At 38.2% G+C, this 22,101-nt stretch overlaps 1 protein-coding gene across 21 annotated transcripts in view; it reads left to right on the top strand.

Moving 5' to 3' along the window:
• Positions 1–22,101, top strand: part of ROBO2 (roundabout guidance receptor 2) — a 1,029,216-nt gene that overhangs the window by 963,294 nt on the left and 43,821 nt on the right. For 9 of the 21 annotated variants that reach the window (XM_068180595.1, XM_068180605.1, XM_068180593.1 and 6 more), the window contains 6 exons: positions 4,296–4,478; positions 6,489–6,515; positions 13,521–13,563; positions 15,147–15,274; positions 19,350–19,631; positions 20,009–20,134. In XM_068180595.1, the coding sequence (XP_068036696.1) occupies positions 4,296–4,478; positions 6,489–6,515; positions 13,521–13,563; positions 15,147–15,274; positions 19,350–19,631; positions 20,009–20,134 (789 nt within the window). The remainder of the gene's footprint in view (positions 1–4,295; positions 4,479–6,488; positions 6,516–13,520; positions 13,564–15,146; positions 15,275–19,349; positions 19,632–20,008; positions 20,135–22,101) is intronic. The other 12 variants (XM_068180609.1, XM_068180600.1, XM_068180606.1 and 9 more) reach the window with 3 other exon arrangements.

Raw genomic sequence — 22,101 nt, 5'->3', positions numbered from 1 at the left:
TGATATTTATTTGTTCCTTAAATGATCCCAGAATGTCTGCTTCAACAAGTTTGTTTAGTGACATCTTTGCACATTTGAAAGTCATTTGCATAAAAAGTAACAGTGAATAGTTTCTGTTTGGGTTATGTTTCTGTTATCATTTCTGTTTCTCTTTTGGGAGCCTGAAACTGGATGTGTTTATTAAATATATGGTCTGTATCTCCCTTTTCTTTAGGCCCAATTTTGCTATTGATTATTAATTGCTAGCAGTTATTTCTCAGACTATAAATTTGCTTGATAAATGTAACAATGTTTAAGTGATACCATTTCTGAAAAACTTGAGTCGGCACCATTCAATGTTTGAATGGGAATCAAAATCATAAAATACGAAAAATATTTTTAAGGAAATTAAAAAAAAACTGGTTACATGGATTTAAAGTGAGCTAATGAATAAACCTCAAAACATCATAATGAATGGGAAAGCATTATTGAATTATTATAATAGAGTTCTATACGGTCTGGTGCTTATCTGTACCATTTAACAACTTGCAAACAGAATGAACAGCTCTAGAAATGCTGAATTATGGAGAGAACAGGTCAGTGGTGCAGGAGAGTTAAGCTGTGTTTCTAAGCAGTAAAAACTTCTAATAGTAATGAAATACAGAGTACAGTGTATAAAAAGAGATGTTATTTTTAAATAACACATAATGAGGATTCATTCTTCATAATAATAAGGATTCATTCTTCTAAAAATATTTCGGGGCTTTTTTTTCCTGCTTTTCATGGTGGATAATCAACTACTGGCCTCCCAGAGTAATTTTAGATAACAGACCCGTGACAATCCAGAAAGCAAAAAAAGGATAGTAGGAAGCAGTGGGAAGTATATTATTGCTTTAGTTAGAAATTGTCTCACTGTTACAGGAATCTTGTGCCCATACTTGAAGCAGGATGTTGAAAAATTTTACAGAAGACTCAAAGAGAATCAAGAATAAAATTTTATGATCACTAATGATATGCTAAAAAACATTCACTTGGAAAACCAGAAGTAAAATTGGAGATAAGGGCAATGCTAGTCAGTGCTGTAGCTATTATTTCTCTTCATCAGTTGGCCTGGTCCCTCTTACATTCCATCATTGGCATAATAATATGAGGAACAGCTGCAAACTTTCACAGTAATAGGTACAATCGAATCTGATGTGTCTAATTAATTTTTGGTCTGACAAATTAGTTTTGTTCTTCATTACTCTCCAATGGGAGGAAGACATTATATTTCATTATGTTTTTGTCTTCAGGAACAATGGAGCGTTACAGGTCGCACACTTCCCTTGTCTATGCTCTAATTAGTTGAACTGACAGCATTGTTACAGAACCACCTGCAGTATATGAAATAATACACTGGTACCTATTTATTACTTCTGCTTAAATATTATATAAAGAAGTACAAGAATAATGCTGTTTGTTTCCTCAACCCCCTACAATTACATTAATTTTATCAAAAGTCAGTGGGTAACATTCATCTGTCTCCATTTATTCTTTGATCATCAAGTTCATAAAACATATGTTATTTTGACATTTAAATGAATTATTACTTTTTGCAGTTGTAATTGCTAGGCACAGAAGGGTAAGAGCGAACAGCCAGACTGTAAACTTTAGAAGGTAATTTGGAGACAGATTATATCTTCCCCTAGAAGAGAGGCAGAGCGTACAATCCACTGGAACCTTTTCCCAGGCATTTTGCAGTTTGCTCTCACATCCTCTCTTTTCAAAAGACTGTTTTCTGGTCTTAGAGAAAACAGAATCCTCAGATGTTTTTGGAGGATTTAGTGAAAAGAGCTGATTTTTGTATCCAGGAGCATCCACTCCCAAAGTTGATGTCTCCAAAGCACTTCCCTGCCTGCTCTTCTCCTTGGTAGCACAGCTGTGTCTGAAGCAGTGCCAAGACTACCTGTTTCCTCACTGTCCCACTGCTCTGGCCTCTCCTCCAAAGGGCACAGAAATTAACTGCAAGTTAATGGTAATTAGAGCAACTCCAACTCCCATGCTGATTTCTACTAGAAAATCGATTTTGTGTCTGGAAGAGCATGCCATGGAGAGCCCCTTTCTATTAGTTTTACTGTCAGCCCTTCCTCTTTCAGCACTGGGGTGCTCCAATGGATTGGTTCCATGGGCAGAAAAAAACATGGACAATCAGATAAAGCAGACACTGCTGCCTGCTTTCTTTCCTTGCCACAGCTGCTCACTCAGTTTCAATCTCACATACTGAATCAGGCCTGGAAGTCATTGGGCCTTTGGCAGTGGCAAGACAAAAGATGCAAGCATGGCAAAGGACAGCTGCAGCTTTCAGAGCCTGATGCTGGTAAAGCTTCCCAGCATGGCCAGTATAGACTGGTGCATGACACCAGTGCTTGTGCATTTTTTGTACATCTGGCAGCACCTTTCTGTGAGACCTATTCTGCTTGCTGGGAGACTGTTTTGTTCTTTGCCCAGAACAACTGAAAGCAAGCCAGGTTCTAGCACAGCTTCCACAGTCTGATTGCCAAAGCAGACAGTCATCAGTACTAAATTCTGACACGGTGCTGAAAGAGAGGAAGCCTTATAAACTCACTGGGGTCATCAGCAGTGTGATAGCAACGGCATGGAGGGCACAACATTTCTCCCTGATTAACCCAGCCCAACTCTGAGCACCACTGAGGGCCTGAAGCTGCATCTTGGCAGGGGCAGTGCTGGGCAGAGGCAGTCCCAGAGGGACCTTCTCAAAGGATCCCCTTTTATAGAACAGGGCTGTGTGAGCTCCGGGTCACCTGCAAAGAGGTGTCGTTGGAAATGGGACTGGAAGTGTCAGGCTTCTGGGATCTGCCTCAGCCAGAGACCCTGAGTGCTGGCTTTAGGCTGAAGCCAGCAAGCTGCTCTGTTGGAAGGAGTAAATCTAAGCAATGCTGAATTATAGAAAAGGAATATGTACATTTTCACAGCATGGCGTAATGTTACAACACTCTTCATAATTTCCTCTGAGTGACCATTTCGGTGTTTTACTGCAATGTTCAACTACCTTTATGTGTGTGATAGACTCTCATAATTGAGAATCATATTGTTTGCTTCTTCTTTGTCTCAATAGAGTAGCTACTCCTGCAGCTCTTCAGTGTGCATACAGGCATCTGGTAATACTGCATAAACATTTCAAGGATTGAGCTATATAAATGCTTTTACTAGAAATGATGGATAATCTTTCACAAATTTCAAAACTGCAGATGTGGGCAATTTATATAAAACATACATAGAATAAAATTCAGTTTTGTTTTTTTTTTTTCTTAGAAAAATATGTTCTGCATTTCCTAATTTTAAAACTAACTATTTTTGACAATTTGAAACTGTTGGCCCTAGAACTATATGCTTTAGCATTTCCTGGATTTCCATTCACATTTTTATGAGCATTTGTTTTCAAGCCAAATGCCAAGCTTTTTCTTTTAGAAAAGTTCCCTTTTGGAGAAAGAGGGGCAAAAAACCAACAGAAGCATCTACTGGAATTTGCAGTTTTCTGCTGTAATATACAATTTAAGATCCTATATAGTAATTTTTTGATGTATGTCACTTTAATTGGTATTCCAAGTAATAATTATTTCTTGCAGGTTGATGTTAAGAATTTGTATGCATATTCTAGGTGAAAAAAATTAGCATCTGTTGCTGTGATTTCTCAGTGCTTACAGTTAACTGTGTGATTTTCTGCTTTGTGTCAAAGATGGTACACTTAGAATTTGTATGAACTGGTTTCCCCTGGAAATAATTGCTGGAAAATGCATCTTTTCCCCAGTGGAAAGTGCATTTATTGTTAATTTCAAGTTTGGAAGCCAGCATTCAGAGGAAAAAAATGAGTTGAGCAAAAATTTTTGGCCTTCTTCTAATATTTTGTATCTGGATTACTCATTTGGAAAAAGCTATTTATTGACTGCTTGATTTATTTTTTTATTAGTTTCCTGTGATCCGTTTTCTCATTTTTGCATTCTCTCTACAATTATGGAAAAACAAACTAACAAATATGTGTATTGTTAAAAAAAGTCCTCTGGATTGGCATCTGTTAGATTACTTGGGAGTGTGCTATGGGTCTGTCTTTCCAAATATATATTTGCAAAATGGCTATGGATTTACTCTAGAAACACTGAGATTGTAGTGTGCATTGCTACTTCTTAAATTTCTTCTACTGTGGGTAATTCTTTTGAGATCCATTACTATTCTTTAGAAACCTTTGATTTGTTGTACTGGTTCCCCTGTGTGTTGCAGAATCCAGAGTAACCATATTCTGTTCAATTTCTCTTGTGCAGGAGGTCGTAACGAAGTTGTCATCACTGAAAATAACAACAGCATAACTGAGCAAATCACTGATGTGGTGAAGCAGCCTGCCTTTATAGCTGGCATTGGTGGTGCATGTTGGGTCATTCTCATGGGTTTCAGCATCTGGCTGTACTGGCGGAGAAAGAAGAGGAAGGGGCTCAGCAATTATGCTGGTAAGAGCAGTGACTTTATTGCCATCTCAGCAGGTGCTATCATAAAAAGAACAGGGGCTACTAAACCTACCTAAAAACCACATTGAACTTACAGCAAAAGTGTCCTGGGTGACGTCTGTATGCTTGTTTTAAATGTATGCTGTGAAATTGCTGGTGTATGAGAAGCTTTAAATGCATCGCTCGGTACCACATTTCATCATTATCATAAGGCAGTATTTTTACATCTCCAGCACATCTAGCATTTAAAAAGTACAAAGAGGATTAGCTTCTCCTCTTGCCCCTTGCTCAGAAGGCACTCAGTTGGCAGTGCATCATCATTTGTGTGTTCAAATATGAGTTAGATTAGACCCTTACAAGGAAAGTTAAAGAGTTTTTGTCTTCTTCTTTCCTGTGCATTTCCATGTCTCTGAAGCCATGTGCATGGCAAATAAATGGAGGTACTTAATCAGTGACTTCATATCTGTAGCTGGAAGAGTGATGCATTAGACAGAGGAAGTGTTGACAAAATTTACCTAAGGCAGAAGCCATAAACAGTTTTGTCTTGGAGGCAGAACATCGTGGAATGTTCTCTTTCATTAAATGTTTATTCCAGTTATAAATTAGTTTTTGAAAACTATATTTGGAAAATTAAATATTCTTGCCAAATGAAAACATTTTCATCTTTCCCCAGCCTTTTTTTGGTGTATTATTCTGTTTTCAGGATTCTTATGAATTTTTTGGGAAGTTAGGTGAACTGCCATAAAATGGCCTACTCTGAAGCCTAATTTATCACATAAAAACTCCAATTCTTCAAATATTGCAGTAGGTTCTCTTGTAGTTCTTATTAACACTTAAAAAGAGAAAATATTAGCCCAGTTAAGGACAGAAGACAGAGCATATTTAATGTTGACATTGTATGACACTAAAGTTACACAAGTGCCCTTATATTTACAAGTTATCAAATGCAGAACCAAGGACTCAGGTTCCCTAAATGGCTAAGCAACAGCTTGCCAAAAACCCACAATCAGTCACAGCCAAACTGTTCCCAGCTCAGCTCAGCCATAGTTAGACTCCTCAGTGTCCTGACTGGGCTCACTAAACCAGCAGGAAACTATTCCATGTTGGTTTTCAATCCTTCCCGCTGCATTCGTTTTCTACTGGCTTAGTGAAAGGACAAGAAGATATCAGATGAGCAGTGGAAGGAGAGGAAGGAGAAACCAGTGGCTTTTGGACCTTCTTGGTTTTTTGTGGAACCTTACTTTGTGTCACCACGTGATCTCTGTCATTCATGGGTTGTTCTTTGTCCCAAGGTGCTGTTTTCTTTCCTTTAATAGCAGTAACTTTTACTCTTTGAGAGAGGGGGTGGTTTTAACTGAGAAATTAATATATATCTCGCACACTTCTACATGTGCTGACATGAAATATCATTCTAGATCCCAAGATTTTTTCATACTAGAGACAGCTGTGCTGTTATTTGTCTTAGGAAGTAGTCCTACCTAAAGCTTTGGACACAAGCTGAAATTAGATTTTTCTTAAACAGGAGGGTTATTAGTCCTGTATATGAGTGGGCATATTGGGGTGAGGGAGAATTGAGAGCAGTCTGTTATAACTTGAAGAGTGTAGCTGTAAATAATTATAAACAGCATGTCTTGTGCAACTCATTCCTTCTCACGGTGTTTGCTGCATCTAAGTGTGATGTGAACATCAGTTGCATCATGAAATTGTGTATGCTTTCAGCAAGGAAAGTGGATAACAGATCATGCTTCAGAGTTCATCCTAATGTTTACAGCTTGGAGTACAGCATGTCCTCACAGAGAGTCTTCAAATGTGACTGTCAAAATTCACTGCTCATCTTTCCAACCATCATTTCTCATTGGCTGCTGGCTGGTTGGTGATTTAAGCTCAGCTGTTACATCCTGCTTATGATATTCAACCCCACCTGAGTGATTTCCAGGGGAAACTCATGCCCTGCAATTAGTGCTTTTTGTCCGGGTGTGTAACTCACAATGTGTTTGCTTTCTTGTTTTGCAGTTCAGTCCTTCACCTTCACCCCTGCAGGTACTGTCCATTAGTCTGTCTCTTACCTCACCAACACACCATTTCAAGCATTAGCTATCAAAGTGTTTATGAACATGTGAGATATGAAGAATTAAAACCAAGTACAAGAAGAAATACTCTGGCTGCCTATCTGTGATAAAAATGTAGCATTCATTCTCCTCTGGATTCCAGGGAAAAGTAAAATCTACCACCACTAATGTCTCTGTCACTATAAATCTGCATACTTAAGTCACCTAACTCTCTGAAATCCAGTTTTAAAAGTAATTTTCAGGACCAGATGCCTCAACTAACTTAACATAAACAAGCATTATTCATATATAACTGAATTTTGATTTTAAAGCTCAAACGTCCAAGTGGAGAAATGAAACTTTTTTCTACTTCAGCTCTCAATTAAGTATATGTTTGCCTTACCGTGAGGTGTTCAGACCTTCAAGCAATCTAGTCACTAACTGATGCATTCATTGACTTTGCAGCGTTTTTGAAATTGAAATATTTGGGGTTTTTTTCTTACTATACAGCTCAGAGCTGGTGTCCTATTTTTCTTATCTTTAAAAAGACAGCATACAGTAGATTATTATACAGTAGACATAAGCATGATTAAAGATATGTGAAGCATAACCAAAGAGTGCCTGAAACAGCAGGCTGCAAACACTTTATTCAACATATGAATAGTCAGGAAAAATAGAGAATACTATTATTATTAGTAGTAGTAGTAATAATAATGATAATAATAATGATGATGATAATAATAATAATAATAATAAATGCAAACAATTAGCTACTGCTCTCATACCTAATCTCGATATTTAGAAACTCAAAAATAATTGTACCTCAGTGTTACAGTGTTAAAGGCTGATAAATCTCAGTGTTTTCCAGCAGAAGTGTTTTGGGTGTAGTTTGGCCCCTCAGTTGCCTTTACCAGAGCTGTCTCCTCATGCTTAGTATCTGCTTTCTCACTCTTGCTTGCCTTCAGCCACAGCTTGTATTCAGCTTAGCAGGAAAGAGCAGATGACTAAAGGTGGTGATGTGTGCCCCAGGAGCCCATGACATTCTGTGGGAGAAGTGTCCTTGTGGTAAAGCTCTGAGAGCTCAGGATTGCTCCCCTAGCTTCCAGGCAGGTTTGGTCAGGTTACTGTAAGCTATGGCACAGCACATCCCACCCTAAACACTTTATTGCCATTTCTTTGAGACACAACATAGGGTTTTTTCCAAAACTAAATACATCTTTGCATTTGGTTCCTATGACCATGCTTTTGTCAGCTGTCTTGAACTGTGGTGCATTTTTACCATTGTGTTTGTGGCATGCGTGGGCATGACACAGGGTTGTGCTGGAGCCACAGGGTCTGAGCATGATTTCATGCTGTTGATCCACATGTGCTGGGCAACTGGGATATATCAGAGGTAGTGCCAAAAATGTTCTGTTTTAAAAGCACTTTTGACATCTTGTGGACTTTATAGAACTATATTATTTCCTGGCTTATACTAACTTTTGGATGAATTGAGGAACTAAGTCCTCCAGTAATCGAGTCCAAAAATATTTTTTTAATATAAAAAAGTACTTTCCTTATGACAGAACACAGTGCATGTTTCTTGCCTTTAGACCCAGAGTTCCATAAGAAACTTTGTTAATTCTCTAATATTTTAATTTGCCCTTGATAATATCATTTAGAAAGACATACCTATGCTTGTGGAGGTTTGGCACTCACAACTGTATGTTGTTCACTTCAAAGTTCTGGTTTATAAACAGTTTGGGTTTAGATACAGTCATTTAGACAGTGGTATGTAGCTTTCACAATCTCCTCAGAGACATCTGTCAATTAATTTTTACTAAAGATGAATTTATCCTAATATACTCAGATTATATACTAAGATATACTAAGATTATAGAAGGTACACACTTTTTGTTCTGACATCCGCTTTAAATTCTTCCTTCAGAGAGTTGCAGAACATACAGATTTAACTGTGTGGTAAATAATTGAATCTATTAGGTAGAGAATTTAATCTATTATATACTTAATTATTTACTTACTTATTATTATATAATATTAACAATTATATACTAACTTTATTTCACACTCAGAAAAAAATCCCCTGTTATTTCTGATGTGAATATTTTTTTATTTTTCTTCATCTGTATTTGCCTGTGTGTAGAACATAGAACGCTAAAAATAGTTGTTTAAAAGTCCAAATCCATGCAGTTTTTTTAATTACTTGCTAAAAATGTTCTTTTGGGTCATTTGAAGATTATGGGTCATTCACTAGGACCACTTGTTATTTGTATTCTGTTATTAAGCTCCTGAGTTGCACAATTTCTGCTTTGTGACTACACCACTGTAACATGTGTGGGAGAAGAGCAAACAGCAAATGTCAGGCAGTTTGTAACGATTTCTGTCAGGGCAGAATAACTGATTGAGTTAAATACTTTTAGCTTTCTGTCTTTGGGAACATTTTCAAAAGTACTGATCAATGGCTCAGATGGTCACAGATAAAGTCGCATTGATAATTACAGCTAAATCTTTTTAGTTATTTTCAGTTGAACTGGCTCCAGTAGTTACTGAGCCACAATTCTGTGCATCAATGTTCTTCCACTTCCCTTTCCACCATGACTCACCAGGCCTTGATTCTCAGTAATATCAGTGCTACAAAACATACAATTTAGCTAATATGTTTGTTAGATTTCTGTTGGTAAGTAGTAATGTCACCATCTGCAGCTGTACAAGGACTATCCATTTTTGTGACTGGGACATAACTCTCAGCAAAACCAAATCTAGCACAAGGACACTAAACACAACTGTCGTCCCTTTTCAACCATTTCTCCTGTAATACAAAGGATGGATTGGTCTCACTTTTTTGAGTTTGTGCTAAAGTACTGCTGCACTGTTTGGGTGGGGTGGTTTTTGGGTTTGTTTGTTTGTTTGGGGGTTTTTGTTTGGTTTTTTTTTTTTTTTAATGCTTATCTTTCCTGTACCCTCAAACTTGTTGTGCCAGTACACACTCACCAAAGTATTCAGGTGTTTTCAAGTGTCTAGGCTATCAGTCATGCAAAAAAAGTAAATATGTATTTTAACTTATGAATAAGTAAGCTTATTTAGTGACTAGTGCTCCTTGGGATTAAAGATTTTTTGAAACCCAGTAAGCAGAAAACAAATTAAAAATAGAGAATCATGGAATGTTACATATTTTTGCGCAACTCCTGAAACTGTTAAATGAGGATAAACTATATGACAGAATTATCCAAAGGTAGACAGAAGATTTGATGGAATTTTTATGTGCTGATTATCTGTTCTGAGTTAATGCTTATTAAAAGAGGATTAATCTACATTCATATTTGAGGAACAGCTTATCAGTAAAAGGAATGAGACTTGGCTGGCAACATTAAAGTTTTCATTTGCAGTAGGAAAATGTGGCCTACTAGAGATAGGCATACAGAAAGCTTTCTAAAGCTTTCTAAAGATTCCTTGCCTCAGAATGTCGACTTACTATACATTCATATTTTTCCAGTTCTAGCAGGCATGAAGATTAAGTTTAACCTTGTCAGATAATATTAGTAAATGGTTTTGGTGCCTCCTTATATATTTTAAAAAAAGCATGTGAAAAGCTCCTTAACATATGCTGGTTTTCATACAAATATATACAATATAATTTCCTGAAATATTTATGCATTTAATATGCACTTTGGATTATATTTCTGCATTTTTGCAGTCCGTGAAGTATAGGCTGGTGGGGATTCCTTCAAAATCTCTCTATGCAGAGGTTATTTTTTCATCTTCTTTTGAAAACCAATCTCATCCCTGCAGGTCTTCAGCCTTTCTAAGAACATGTATCAGATGCAAAGACTGCTGAAAGAGCTTTTTTGCTTCCTTGGTGATAAAAAGCAAGGAAGATAGGTGGGTCAGTGATAGGGACATCCTTCCCTCCCTCCTCTTACATTGCCCCTTGAAATTGCTCTGCTGCTTTTTGAAGTGGAGACAGGATGAATAAAGCCAGCTGTCTGCATGTTTTATTTTTACAGTGACATCTACAAGCCTGCATTGCATTAAGTATGCTCCTACTCAGGCGTTTAGACTTGTTTTGTAATTGCAGAAATCAAGCTGCAGGCAAAAAATGCTGACAAAATGTATGGCAGGAATGATAAACATAGTGCTTTTTTTGGCAGCCTGACCATATCTACTGTTGTTAGCTGTCTTGCCTTTCACAACATTGATGCTAAAAGAAAGGTACCTTCTCTATCCAGCTTCAGGTAGCCTACTTATGGATGGCATCAGGAATATGGGGGGGTTTTGTAGCATCCCAGGGACATGGCCACACTTCAAGAAGAATTTTGGCAAGCTTAGTTGATATTCCAAAGCATTTTACACGAAGCACATTAAGTAAATAAAATGCTTTCTGGTTTATTTTCTCATTGAGGTTATAACCATGCATACATTGATGTACAGGGTGAGGGGTAAACAAGAAAACCTGTTTTCCTTCCCAGCTCCATACACCACATAAACAAGACTCAGTCTTCCCTAGGAAAAACAATGTCACTGCAAGCTGAACCTTTCTTCTAAAGATGATGCATATATTGGGAGGGTGTAAGATGATATATCACAGGAAATTAAAAAGAAAAAAAACAACAAAACACAAAACCAGGAAACAGTTCCTACTACCAGGACACATGGAAGAAAAAGGAGCAAATTCTGTGATCCTTGGTTTTTTTCTCAACAATCTCTTATGCCACAGCCGACCTGCAGCAATTATGGCTCTATAAACGAGATTTCTATGTCATGTGCTCTTGATGGAGTTTTCATGGCATGCCTGGGAGTTTTTCCATACTTGCCTACACAGAAAATAAAATATGTCAGGCAAACATTGCTGAAATCACCCACTAGCTCCTTGATTTTAGCTTTGCTTTATAAAAGTACACAAGGATATAAATACTTTGTAGACTACAAATATTGTTGTGTTGTTTTTTTTTTTTTTCTTCACATGGCATGCACATTTAAAAGCTCACACACCTGTACGTGGTATATGAGTGGCAACAAAATTACCTCAAATAATTTCTGGTAGATGACAGCCTAAACAAGAGCATTAATCCAAGCAGTTTGCAGAAAATATGTTTTACTGCAATTCCCTTACATCTGTAAACTTTATTTATAAAGGTTGCTATCAAACGGGCCTTCATTTCTTGTTTTCCTTATTTTTATTGCTTTGACAAATGCAGAAAGTTGGAGAAATCAAGTATTAAATTTGGAGGAGAGGAGGAGGAAGGAAACAGCATCTAATATACTACTGACCAAGATACTTGGAATCAAAGCCAGGCAGTACCCACATCTTTGCATAATCACATATGATATGCACAGCACTTCAGATTATTCACTTATCACAACGAGTGGAAATCATTTGACAGCCTTTTAGATATCACGTGAATGAAAGTAGCATTGCCTCTAAAAGTAATTACCCACAATGTTTTACCATGTCTTGTTTTTCAAAGCAGACCTTTATTTAGTACTTTCCATACTTGCATTTTGATTTTCTTTTCATTAATTGGTTTGATTACACCCTTTTAAAATTCAGCTATTAACCATTTTGATGTGACATATGACTGCAGTGATTTTCTGATATTGGTATTAGTCTGCTGTGCAGTGAAGGGTAATTAATCACCCTACTATTCTTCAGCAGAGCTTCCAGAGGGGCCAGTTTTGTCCCCTTTGCTGAATGTGCACTGTGAAATTACCCTAGGAGTTAATAAAGTAACAAGGATTCTATAAGGTATCAGAAGAGTTTTCCCAGTGGCTTTATGTGATTGCTTATTTTTTTGATGAACACGGAATTTCTATTGGCTGTAGTAATTTTGTCTGATTAGAATAGTGTGTAATAGAAAACCTAATCCTGAGTTAGTCTAGTTTGGACTAATACTTGGAAAATCTTGCAAATAATCTGGGAGCTACAGTTTACTGATGGGACCAACTGTCTTACAAAGGTAAATAGTATTTCCAAATGAAAGTCTATTTTAAATTAGCTGGTCACAAACTCTTCCATTCCTCACTGAAATTCAAACCCTCATCCAGTCAGAGGCCTTTAAGGCTGCAGGTGTCCAGGACATTGGTATAATTTAATAGTCTGCTTTATCTATGCCTGACAATAAATAATGGAATATTGCCACTGAGAACCAGAGTAGTCTGCTGGCCTTGATTCAAAATATTTTTTCAGTGTTTCAGAAAAGATCATCAAATGTTGTCAATTAGCATCTCACCAGTAATGTGGGTTTACATATATTGCCCTGAAATATAATCCTGTTAATAGATAGATAAGGGAGAGGCTGGTTTTTGTCAAACACCCGTGAGTGGAGAGATAAAAGCAATTGTCTCCCTCTGATTATGTCCTTGGCATCCCCATGGATGGAAGACTAGAAACACTTTTTCTTCCCGGTGACACTGGCATGTATGCATTTATGTATGGGTGCTAGTTCTTAAACTGTACTTCTAATGGAAAAAGTGCAGCTGGGTGCTTTTTTCCATCCCTTCAGCTGTAATAGAGCTGCCACCTCTTTGTGTTTGTCCTGGGAAATGACATATTTTTGTGGTGACATTATATTACTGCATTACGACATGATGTTATTAACTCACTGGTGCAATGTCATAATGTGCTGAAGCAGAAGCAAGCCAAGAAAACAATTTGATCACATGGCTCAAACTTGCAATGCAGAGTTGTATGAAGGGGCCTGTGGTGAATTCAGGCCTTTTGCTCAGTGGCTGCTTATCCTTGCAAGGTACAGAGCAATCAGTAACGTGCTGTCAATCAGTAATGTGCAGTGAAATCCTAAATGAACTGTAGCCCCAATGTGCTTGAGCCTCTTTTTGTCATTTCTGTGCTTTATTATGGGAGGGTGCCAAGAGACCTCCAACCTCGGACACTGAGGAGCTTGAATTGTTACTTTTAATTATTACTAATTGATTTTCCCCTGTCTTATATGTGTGTTTGTGTGTGTGTATGTTTGTTTTGTTTTTTCCGACCAAAACACAGTCACCTTCCAAAGAGGAGATGGAGGACTAATGAGCAATGGAAGGTATGTTTCTTTGTATAAAGGTCTTTCCACTGTGTTTATTCTTAAAGTAAGGGATCTGAAAAATGCTATAGGTGATGCACTTGGGTCATAGCCCATCATTGGGAAGACTGATAGCGCTAGGAGGAGTTAAGTAGCTTACCAAGAGGTTTAATGACCTATCTGTTGTGCACTTTGGAAGAAAGAAGCCCAGATGTTTCATATCTCCCAGATGTCCTGGAAGAAATGAGTAGTAAATATCAAAAAGAATGTGTTCATTTGTTACTGGGATGTTTATTGCATTAATTAGACATTAGCAAATGAAGTTGCTGTTGTTTAAGACTCCTTATTGGCTCCCCTAAATTGCTGTGAGTGAACAATTACACTTAATCGATCACAAAATAAATGATTCATGGATGATGAATAGGCTGTAGATTGATAGGACTGGATTCCACAACTTTGGCTGCTCAATTGAAATTGATAAAAGCTGATAACGGGCCCATATATCCTCATCTATTTTCCCTTTGCCAATATGGAGATTGTAATTAGGCCCTGGTAATAACTTCCAATCTCCTGTTTAATCAATATTTTAGCAAAAAGAGATTAGGCCTAATGAGAGCGAGTAGATGTGGCACGAATGTGGCTGGGCCGTCTTATTGCCGTTTCCATAGAAACCAATGTTTCTCTTAGGGATTGTTCCAGGCAGGGGTCTGTAATGCTCAGTGATGGGAGATGTTGCTCCAACTTCACGAGAGCTTTAATAACCCAGGGAAACTGCGGAACTGCGGACGGCTTTTTGTTTTCATGTGGGGGAAAAGGGTGTCTGCAGCAAACGATTTGTTTCCCCTGCTGAACACAAATACAAACAATCCACCTGCCTTGCTAAAGTTTGGTTTATGCTGGGGTGAGAGAGACATGGTGCCTCGTGGCCCGAGAGTGCCTTCTCTTTCACTATGCTCCCTGTTTAACACTGCTCTCAAAGTGGGAATTACAGGGATATAAAAGCCATGCAGTAGTGGCACACAGAGATAGCTGTGGACTTTCCATTAATCCTCCTCAAACCTGTTTGCCTCTAAACCATCCAAGAGTGCTCAAAGAAAGAGTTACCAGCCTGTAGATGACAGGCATGCATTTGGGATGCAAGGGAAGGAAGAAATAGTAGCCCAAAGTCCTGGAAATGGCTGATATGGAGCAATCAGTTTGAGTGATGGCTCCCTCGAGGTGGTAATTTATCATTCAGCCCTGGCGTAGGATCCCATGATGGTGCTGCCTAACTCCTGCTTCACACAGACAACAGAGTTCATTTGGATTCTGGCAGAGTCACAACGGATGCCTAGTCCCACTTCTACTGACAAAGTTGATTTGTATATAACCTTAATTAACTGCTCAAGGTCTTTAAATCATCAAAGACTATACAATTGTAATTTGAAATAAATTAAAGTCTCCTAAAATGTTAGTTACCTATGGTGTTAGAAGAACAGTAATATGCTCTCTTCCATCATTGCTTTTCTCACAGGTATTGTAATTTCATATATATATATATATATATATATATATATATATTTATATAATTTGTGTGTATATCTCTTTTTCTTATTCTGCTTCAGTCGACCAGGTCTGTTGAATGCCAGTGACCCCAGTTATCCTTGGCTTGCAGACTCTTGGCCTGCCACAAGTCTGCCAGTAAACAACAGCACTAGTGGACCCAATGATCTTGGGAATTTTGGTCGTGGAGGTAGGTTTCCTTTTGTTAAGTCACCCGATATTTTGAAATAGGCTTCCATTAGTTAGCATCTATGATGAATACTGTATAAAATTTTTATCATTATAGTTCTTTCTATGTGTTTCTTTCTTTCTAGATTTGATTGAAAATTGACTTTAAAATGTTCCTTTCACTTTATCTCTTTTTACTTTTTAAAAATGTAGGTTTAGTTTGTAATTTGCCCCACAGTGGTGAGACAGGGTCTGCTTATGATGTCAAGAGAAATGGATTTGTGTCTCAACCTTATTCCCTTCTTTGTGGAGATGAGCAATGTACCATGAAGGGCAGTATAGCCAGGGATGGAGGATGTCCATAAGAGCAGAGGAGAGCTCTGGAGATGCAGGAAAGATGTTCCTTCAGCAGAAGGACACCAGAACTTTGTTGCTGTCACCTTACTCATCCTCTTCCTGCTCTCAGGGTCCTGCTCTCAGTCTCAACCATAATCTGTGAAAAAAACCTCAAAGGTCTTAAGCAACTTTCTTTTTCATTGGAGGAAAGGATACATAAAAGGGAACTATTTCGATCTTTTAGGGGTTTGTTTCCATTTTTACTTGAGAGAGCACCTTTTGGGGTGTGAGGTAAAGATGTATTGTTACAATGAGGAAGGAATTTTTAGAGGGGTTATTTAATTTCAAAAATTTAACTCAGATGGGAATTTTAAGATGTAGGATTGGAATTTTTAAAAGTCATAGTAATATTTCCATCTCTCTGTTACTTCCTTGGTTTCTGTGAGAACACAGCTAATTCTGCATGCTGGTCAGAATCTGCTTCTGCAGACCATCCATCATATTGGGTATACATTCCCATGAAAAGCCTCTTGCCTGTGGTTTGACTACTGTGACTTAAAATTACAACAAAACACACTAGATTTATATTCTGTATAAAAACGTTATAAAGTTCTTGTCAAAAATATTTAAAAGTAAGCAAAACTTTGGATAATATTTACAAGGCAATTGAATTTCTGCCAGCTTCTTTGTTGTGAATATCTTGAAAATAAAACCCTCCAGTACTTTTCCATCTTTTCTTAAACCCACATAATACAGAAAAATTACCATTTTCTTCTAACATTTGGCTCTATACAACTGAAATTGGAAGCATTTTTTAAAAAAATTTTGCCTCAGTGTGCTTGAGGCATAGGTCCAAATTCATGCAAGAGATACAACAGTTACGTTTTAAAATCCCGCAGCTTAATTCCACCCATGATCTTTACAGTTGAGCTGAAACTTTTATTCTGGGTGGTTTGGGATCACTTATCTCTATCTGTTTCAGCAGCTGAGATTAGATGTTTCTGCATTAAAGACTGATTGGAGGTATTTTAACATGCAGAGATGGAATATTAGCCATATAGATGGAGCTTGGGCCTCTTTTACTGGTTAAAAGGTCTGTGATAACATAAAAGTTCTGTAAGAATTTCAAAAGAGTTGGGTGACATCACTCACCCTGGAAACTCAGAAGCTGAGGCAGGCAGTCCTAAAATTTCTCTTTAGAGTGAGATCCACTGTCCTAGATAGACATTTGAGAGCAAGGCTGTGAGTGGGAAGCACAGGTGAGACTTGGATTCATGTAAGGCCACAAAATGGTATTGCATCTCCAAGGCAGCAAGAAAGAGCTTCCCTGCACAAGTATTCCAGCACTATTTCATTTATTTCAAGAGTTACAAACAAAAGTTGGATTTTGGGGAAAGTTTCCAATGAGAAGTGCATCTTCATCTTTGGTCTGAAATGTACAATGTGGTGTTTTTGCTATGACAACTTGCAAATCACACTTGACTTTTACTCGGTGGCTACGGCACTTTGTAAAATCTCTACTTAATAACTTTTTGAGTGCTTAAATGTATATTGAGGTAAAAAGTAATCTGTGCTTGTACTGAAAATTCCCAGAATGTCTGGAGAACCTCAGCTTATCAGTAAGAATGACTGAAAGTCCTTGGCTGGTGGGCAGCTATGCAACTTCCCTTTCAAGTGTGTACACATGAATAGTTCTCCATTTTAAAATGACTGTATAGAGATGATACCTCTTCAGTTGCCAGAAATATGCACTAAAAGACAGATGTATGTCTGAGTACTTCAGAGATGAGCATTTTGCTAGTTTTTACTTCCTTTAGTCTTCAAATCCAACAGACAGGTTGAGCTGGATTTACTTCACTTTATACATCAACAACAGAATTTATTTACTAAACTTCAAGCCATTATACTTTGACGGAACCAATTGTGGAAAGGAGAAATGTTCATATTGTGGATGAAATGCAAGAAAGATAGGACTGCACTTGTCTCTCACATCTCATGTTGCATTTGCACACAGATGCATTTTTGTTTGTGTACTGCCTCTGGAAAGCACATTGCATATGTGCAGATAGTAACAGCGTGATTTTAAAATATGGGCTATAGTTTGCATTAATTGTAATTTTTTTTCACTTGCAATTTATCTGCAGACATAACTTAATACAATTAAGATCTTTTAAATACTTGATTGCACCCATTTCCCTGCTGTATGCAAAACCATAACCAAATTTAATCTCTCTTTCTGCAGTGTCTCTGCTGAGCATTTGCTATTGCCTTATTTATTGTTAATATTATGTTGCTGCCCAGAGACAAAAAATGTTATTAGGGTCCATGTCAAAATGTTCACTGTAGCACACCTGAATGCAAAAGAAAATAGTTCTGTGATCTAAATGTTCATCCCAGGAAAAAAAATACTAAACCCCCCCAAAAAAAAAACAACTAAAGCAAACAAAAAATACCAAATCAGTGTGAGGAGACCATGGTGTCACATCTCATTGCTGGATAAGTCTTTGAGACACTGAGAGTACAAATGTATTCCCTGAGGTTTCACAAATCCCACATCTGAGTTTAGAACTGAGCTTAAACCCTTGACTACGTGCAAGAATCATCCTTTCTTTCTGGGGCTTAAGGTACATAAAAATGGCTGTGATCCCTAGAATAGTATCTGAACAACTTCACTATAGGAATATGCATTATCTCAAGTATGATTTAACAGTTGGAACCTGTATCTGCCATCTGGCTGTAGAAAGAAAATGGCATATAAATGAAGGATTTTTTTAAAGAAGTACATTCTGGAATTGATTCAACTTTTCAGAGTCTAAATGAATTGTAAAAATAGTACCATTTGAGATATTGGCCTCTGAGAGAGCAGGAAGGAGGGTTATCTGCTAAGCTATGGTTCTCCTTGGGACATCATGCGAGTCATCATTAGATTCTTCACACTTCACTAGTCTCAGTTTCTAGATCTAGTATTCCACCAGCAAAGGTCACTTCAGTGTTTAGTAAGGGGAGAGACTGCCAATGAAACTGATTAAAGATACAAATTGCAGTGTGGGATAGGATTCAAAATATTGAGAAAACTCAGCAGATGTTTAGTTAAATATGCTGCAATGGCTTTCAGGTAAATGTAGTGGAGATTTTGAACAAGTTGTTCTCCATTATTCACCATTTTGAGGGACTGATCACCTAAATCCCTTCAGAATATCAAATTTTCTTTCATGTATCAGAAATAACTTGTTTATGTCAGGTTTTTCTTTTGTTGAAAAGAAGGAATGTACTGACTAATGTCAAAAGGAAAATTAGATAAGCTGATGCAAAAAGTTTCAAGGAAATCATGGTGATGCCCTTAAAAAAATACTTTGAGAGTTCTTCTACCTATTTGCTGGGCAAGTTCCCTCTGTGATTTGTAAATTCTCTCCTTTCATAATTTCCCTGAAGCCCAGACAGTTTCATTGGTTCTGACATAGAGTGAACAACTGAAAACATTCTTCAGTAGAGAAATATTCCAAACTTCACTTTCACAGTTGAAGGTATGAGAGAAAAAAAAAAAAAAAAAGATGGTTTTAGGCAGTGAGACGTGAAGGACAAGTGGTAGGCCTGTCACAGCTGCTGATAACTTGGCGATGGTTGTACATCATCCTCCCTTCGTTGGCTCATGGACTTGTCTCAGCTGAAATGCAAACGTGCAAAATGACACGTTTATTTCTCAGCTTAAACCTTGGTACTTTCAGGCTTCCTGTGCATCAGTGATTTGTTTCGTTCCACAGATGTGCTGCCACCAGTGCCAGGGCAAGGAGATAAAACTGCTACGATGCTTTCCGATGGAGCCATTTACAGCAGCATCGACTTCACCACCAAAACCAGTTACAACAGCTCCAGCCAAATAACGCAGGCTACACCATATGCCACCACCCAGATCCTGCATTCCAACAGCATCCACGAGCTGGCTGTCGATTTACCAGATCCACAGTGGAAAAGCTCAATTCAACAAAAAAATGACCTCATGGGATTTGGTTACTCTCTTCCAGACCAAGGCAAAGGCAACAATGGTAATTACAGCTCTTATTTTCCAGAGCCCTTGACTTTGTGTACTGTATCATCTGTGCATGAATTAGAAAATTATTTTTAGCTCTGTGAGACACTGCTCATGTTGACCTGAACTAATGCTTGCACACCTTGCATGTGTGCTGAACCTCACCTGATCACAAAATACATTGCACTGTGCTTTTAATGCTCTTTTTCCTGTGCTAGTCACCAAGCCATCTGTCTTCCATTAGGCTAGAGTAGGTGTACCTTTAAAAATAACCAAGTTAAAACCTGCCACCCCATCCCACCTGCCCTGACTTGCTAACTGCATGCGTCGCATGTGCTTGTGCTGTCGACTAATCCCACGATGCCACTGTGACCTCTGCCGTTTAACCCTTAGCCTTGCTTTACATCCCTGACTACCGGGTGGCTGAGGGACTGGCTAATAGATTGCCACACAACCAGTCACAGGATTTCAGCACCACCAGCTCCCACAACAGCTCCGAAAGGAGTGGCAGCCTCTCAGGTTGGTTCCGTCGCCGTGCGTAGGGGAGCGAGGGACGGAGGGGTTTTGGCAAGCGGCTCGCCAGGGAGGCAGAAGATCTCCCAGGCACCAGTTGAGGATAGCCATGAGAGTTCCTGCCCAGCAGCAAACAATGCCACGTGGGACTCTACTGAAACAAAAAAAGCCTTTAGCAGAACCTACTTGGAGATAACTGGAGAGTCCTTTCGTGTGGCGTTTGTCAGCACAGCTGCCAGCCTCGCCTTGTCACATTCTTTCTCTGACATAATCTACAGAGCAAATTTATTTCTGCATCCATCCTCAGTTTATAGGTCTCCCCACACTGAACTTCATGAGGAGATTATTATTTTTGTTGAGTTGTTAACAGATAACCCACTCTCACAAGCTGTTTCTAAATGCTGTTCCTCAGTGAAGCAGGTTGGAAATAGTTGTAAGGCCCTGAAAGGTGACTGGGGTTTCAACAAATTGTGCCAAGTTTACATACAAACAGGATGTAAATTTTATGTGTGTGCTGCATGTTCTATTGGATATATGATGCATTTTCATCAGATGAAAATGATCATAGTACATGTGGTTGTGTATTATATCTGAGCACACCTTTTTTCTTGATTTCTTTAATTTTGCTTTCTTGTTGCTTATGTTATGTATAGTTGTCTTTTTTTTTTTTTGTCAAGACAAAAACTGAAAAGGCAACAGTTAAGATCAAAATCTGTGATTTCACCTAGCTGAAATATGAGAGCACTGAAAAGATTTACTTTTGATATTCAGAATATATCTACAGCCTTTTGAATTTCCACTTTAAGCTGGAGCAGTCCTCCCAGTAACACACCAAATCTAGAAATGGCTTCTTTATGCCAATTAAAATGACTTTTCAAACTGAATCTTGAGATAAGATGCCTATTATCATTGGCCCATGACTCAGCCAAATGTGTTTGCAAGTGTTGCCTTCTCAAGGGGGAGCATTAGCTGATTTGACTGAGACCAAAAAATAGGCTTATGACATTGTCAGAGAGGTATCTGGAAGCTGAAATACTTCAAGAACAGTTCTTGTTTCTTGCATGTGAGATATATTGACAAGTAGCTTAGGAAATCAGCTTGCTTCCCAGGCTGCATGAAAATGCAGAAATGGATGTGCTGAGGTACATATATGTCAGGTATTAGAGGGCAATATCACATTTTAGATATGTTGACAGCTAAGGCTGCCTAAGAGTTTTCTCAGAAAATAGGAAGTGTCACTGGAAAATACCCTTTGATCAAAGGCTGGACTTTGATGAAATATTTCAAATGCAACATATTATGTGTAGTGGTTCTCAGTCAGAAGTGAATTTGCTGATGACACTTGGAAACTTAGGGTTATAGTCAGTCATGTGGCCAGGGCACTCTTGTGACCAAAGCAGCTCACAACTGGATGCCCCAGTGCTCAGATGATTGCCAGATTGCTGGACTGCAGAGTCAGTATTTTGCTCTCCCTTGCTCACTAATTATGCCTTTGATACAGGATAATTATGTCTGTAATACTCAAGAAACTGGGGGAGACCTTCAAATAGTCTGATAATTAGAGCATCAATGGAGTCAGAGACCAGCTTTGATTACGTAGTCCCCATCAGGGTGAGCAGGGATTTCTTCTCTCATTTCCTTGGTTAGTACTTTAAGTACTACTCATTATTCTGACTAAGTTTCTGTCTCTCTTACACGAATATCATGAGAATTCCTGGCCCACCGTGGAATGGAAAACAGCTAAAACCTCAACTGCTTTATGAGGCAGGGAAATTTTGTAGCTATAGTTTGCACAGATGATGTCTGTACTAGGATCAGTAGCCCAACTGGCAAATTCTTTCTCCCAATTCACCTAGAGATTTAAACAATATAATTGAATTTCAGTGTGAGAAGACACTGAAGCATCAGGCATTGTTGTTATGGGGAAACAAGTCTTCAGTGCATCAGTTTTCAAACATAAATCAGGCTTTTTG

Source organism: Anomalospiza imberbis, chromosome 2, assembly GCF_031753505.1.
Source record: "Anomalospiza imberbis isolate Cuckoo-Finch-1a 21T00152 chromosome 2, ASM3175350v1, whole genome shotgun sequence".
Taxonomy (NCBI): Eukaryota; Metazoa; Chordata; class Aves; order Passeriformes; family Viduidae; genus Anomalospiza; species Anomalospiza imberbis.
The sequence above is the reverse complement of the archived record's forward strand: the minus strand, read 5'-3'. Positions and strand labels throughout refer to the sequence as shown.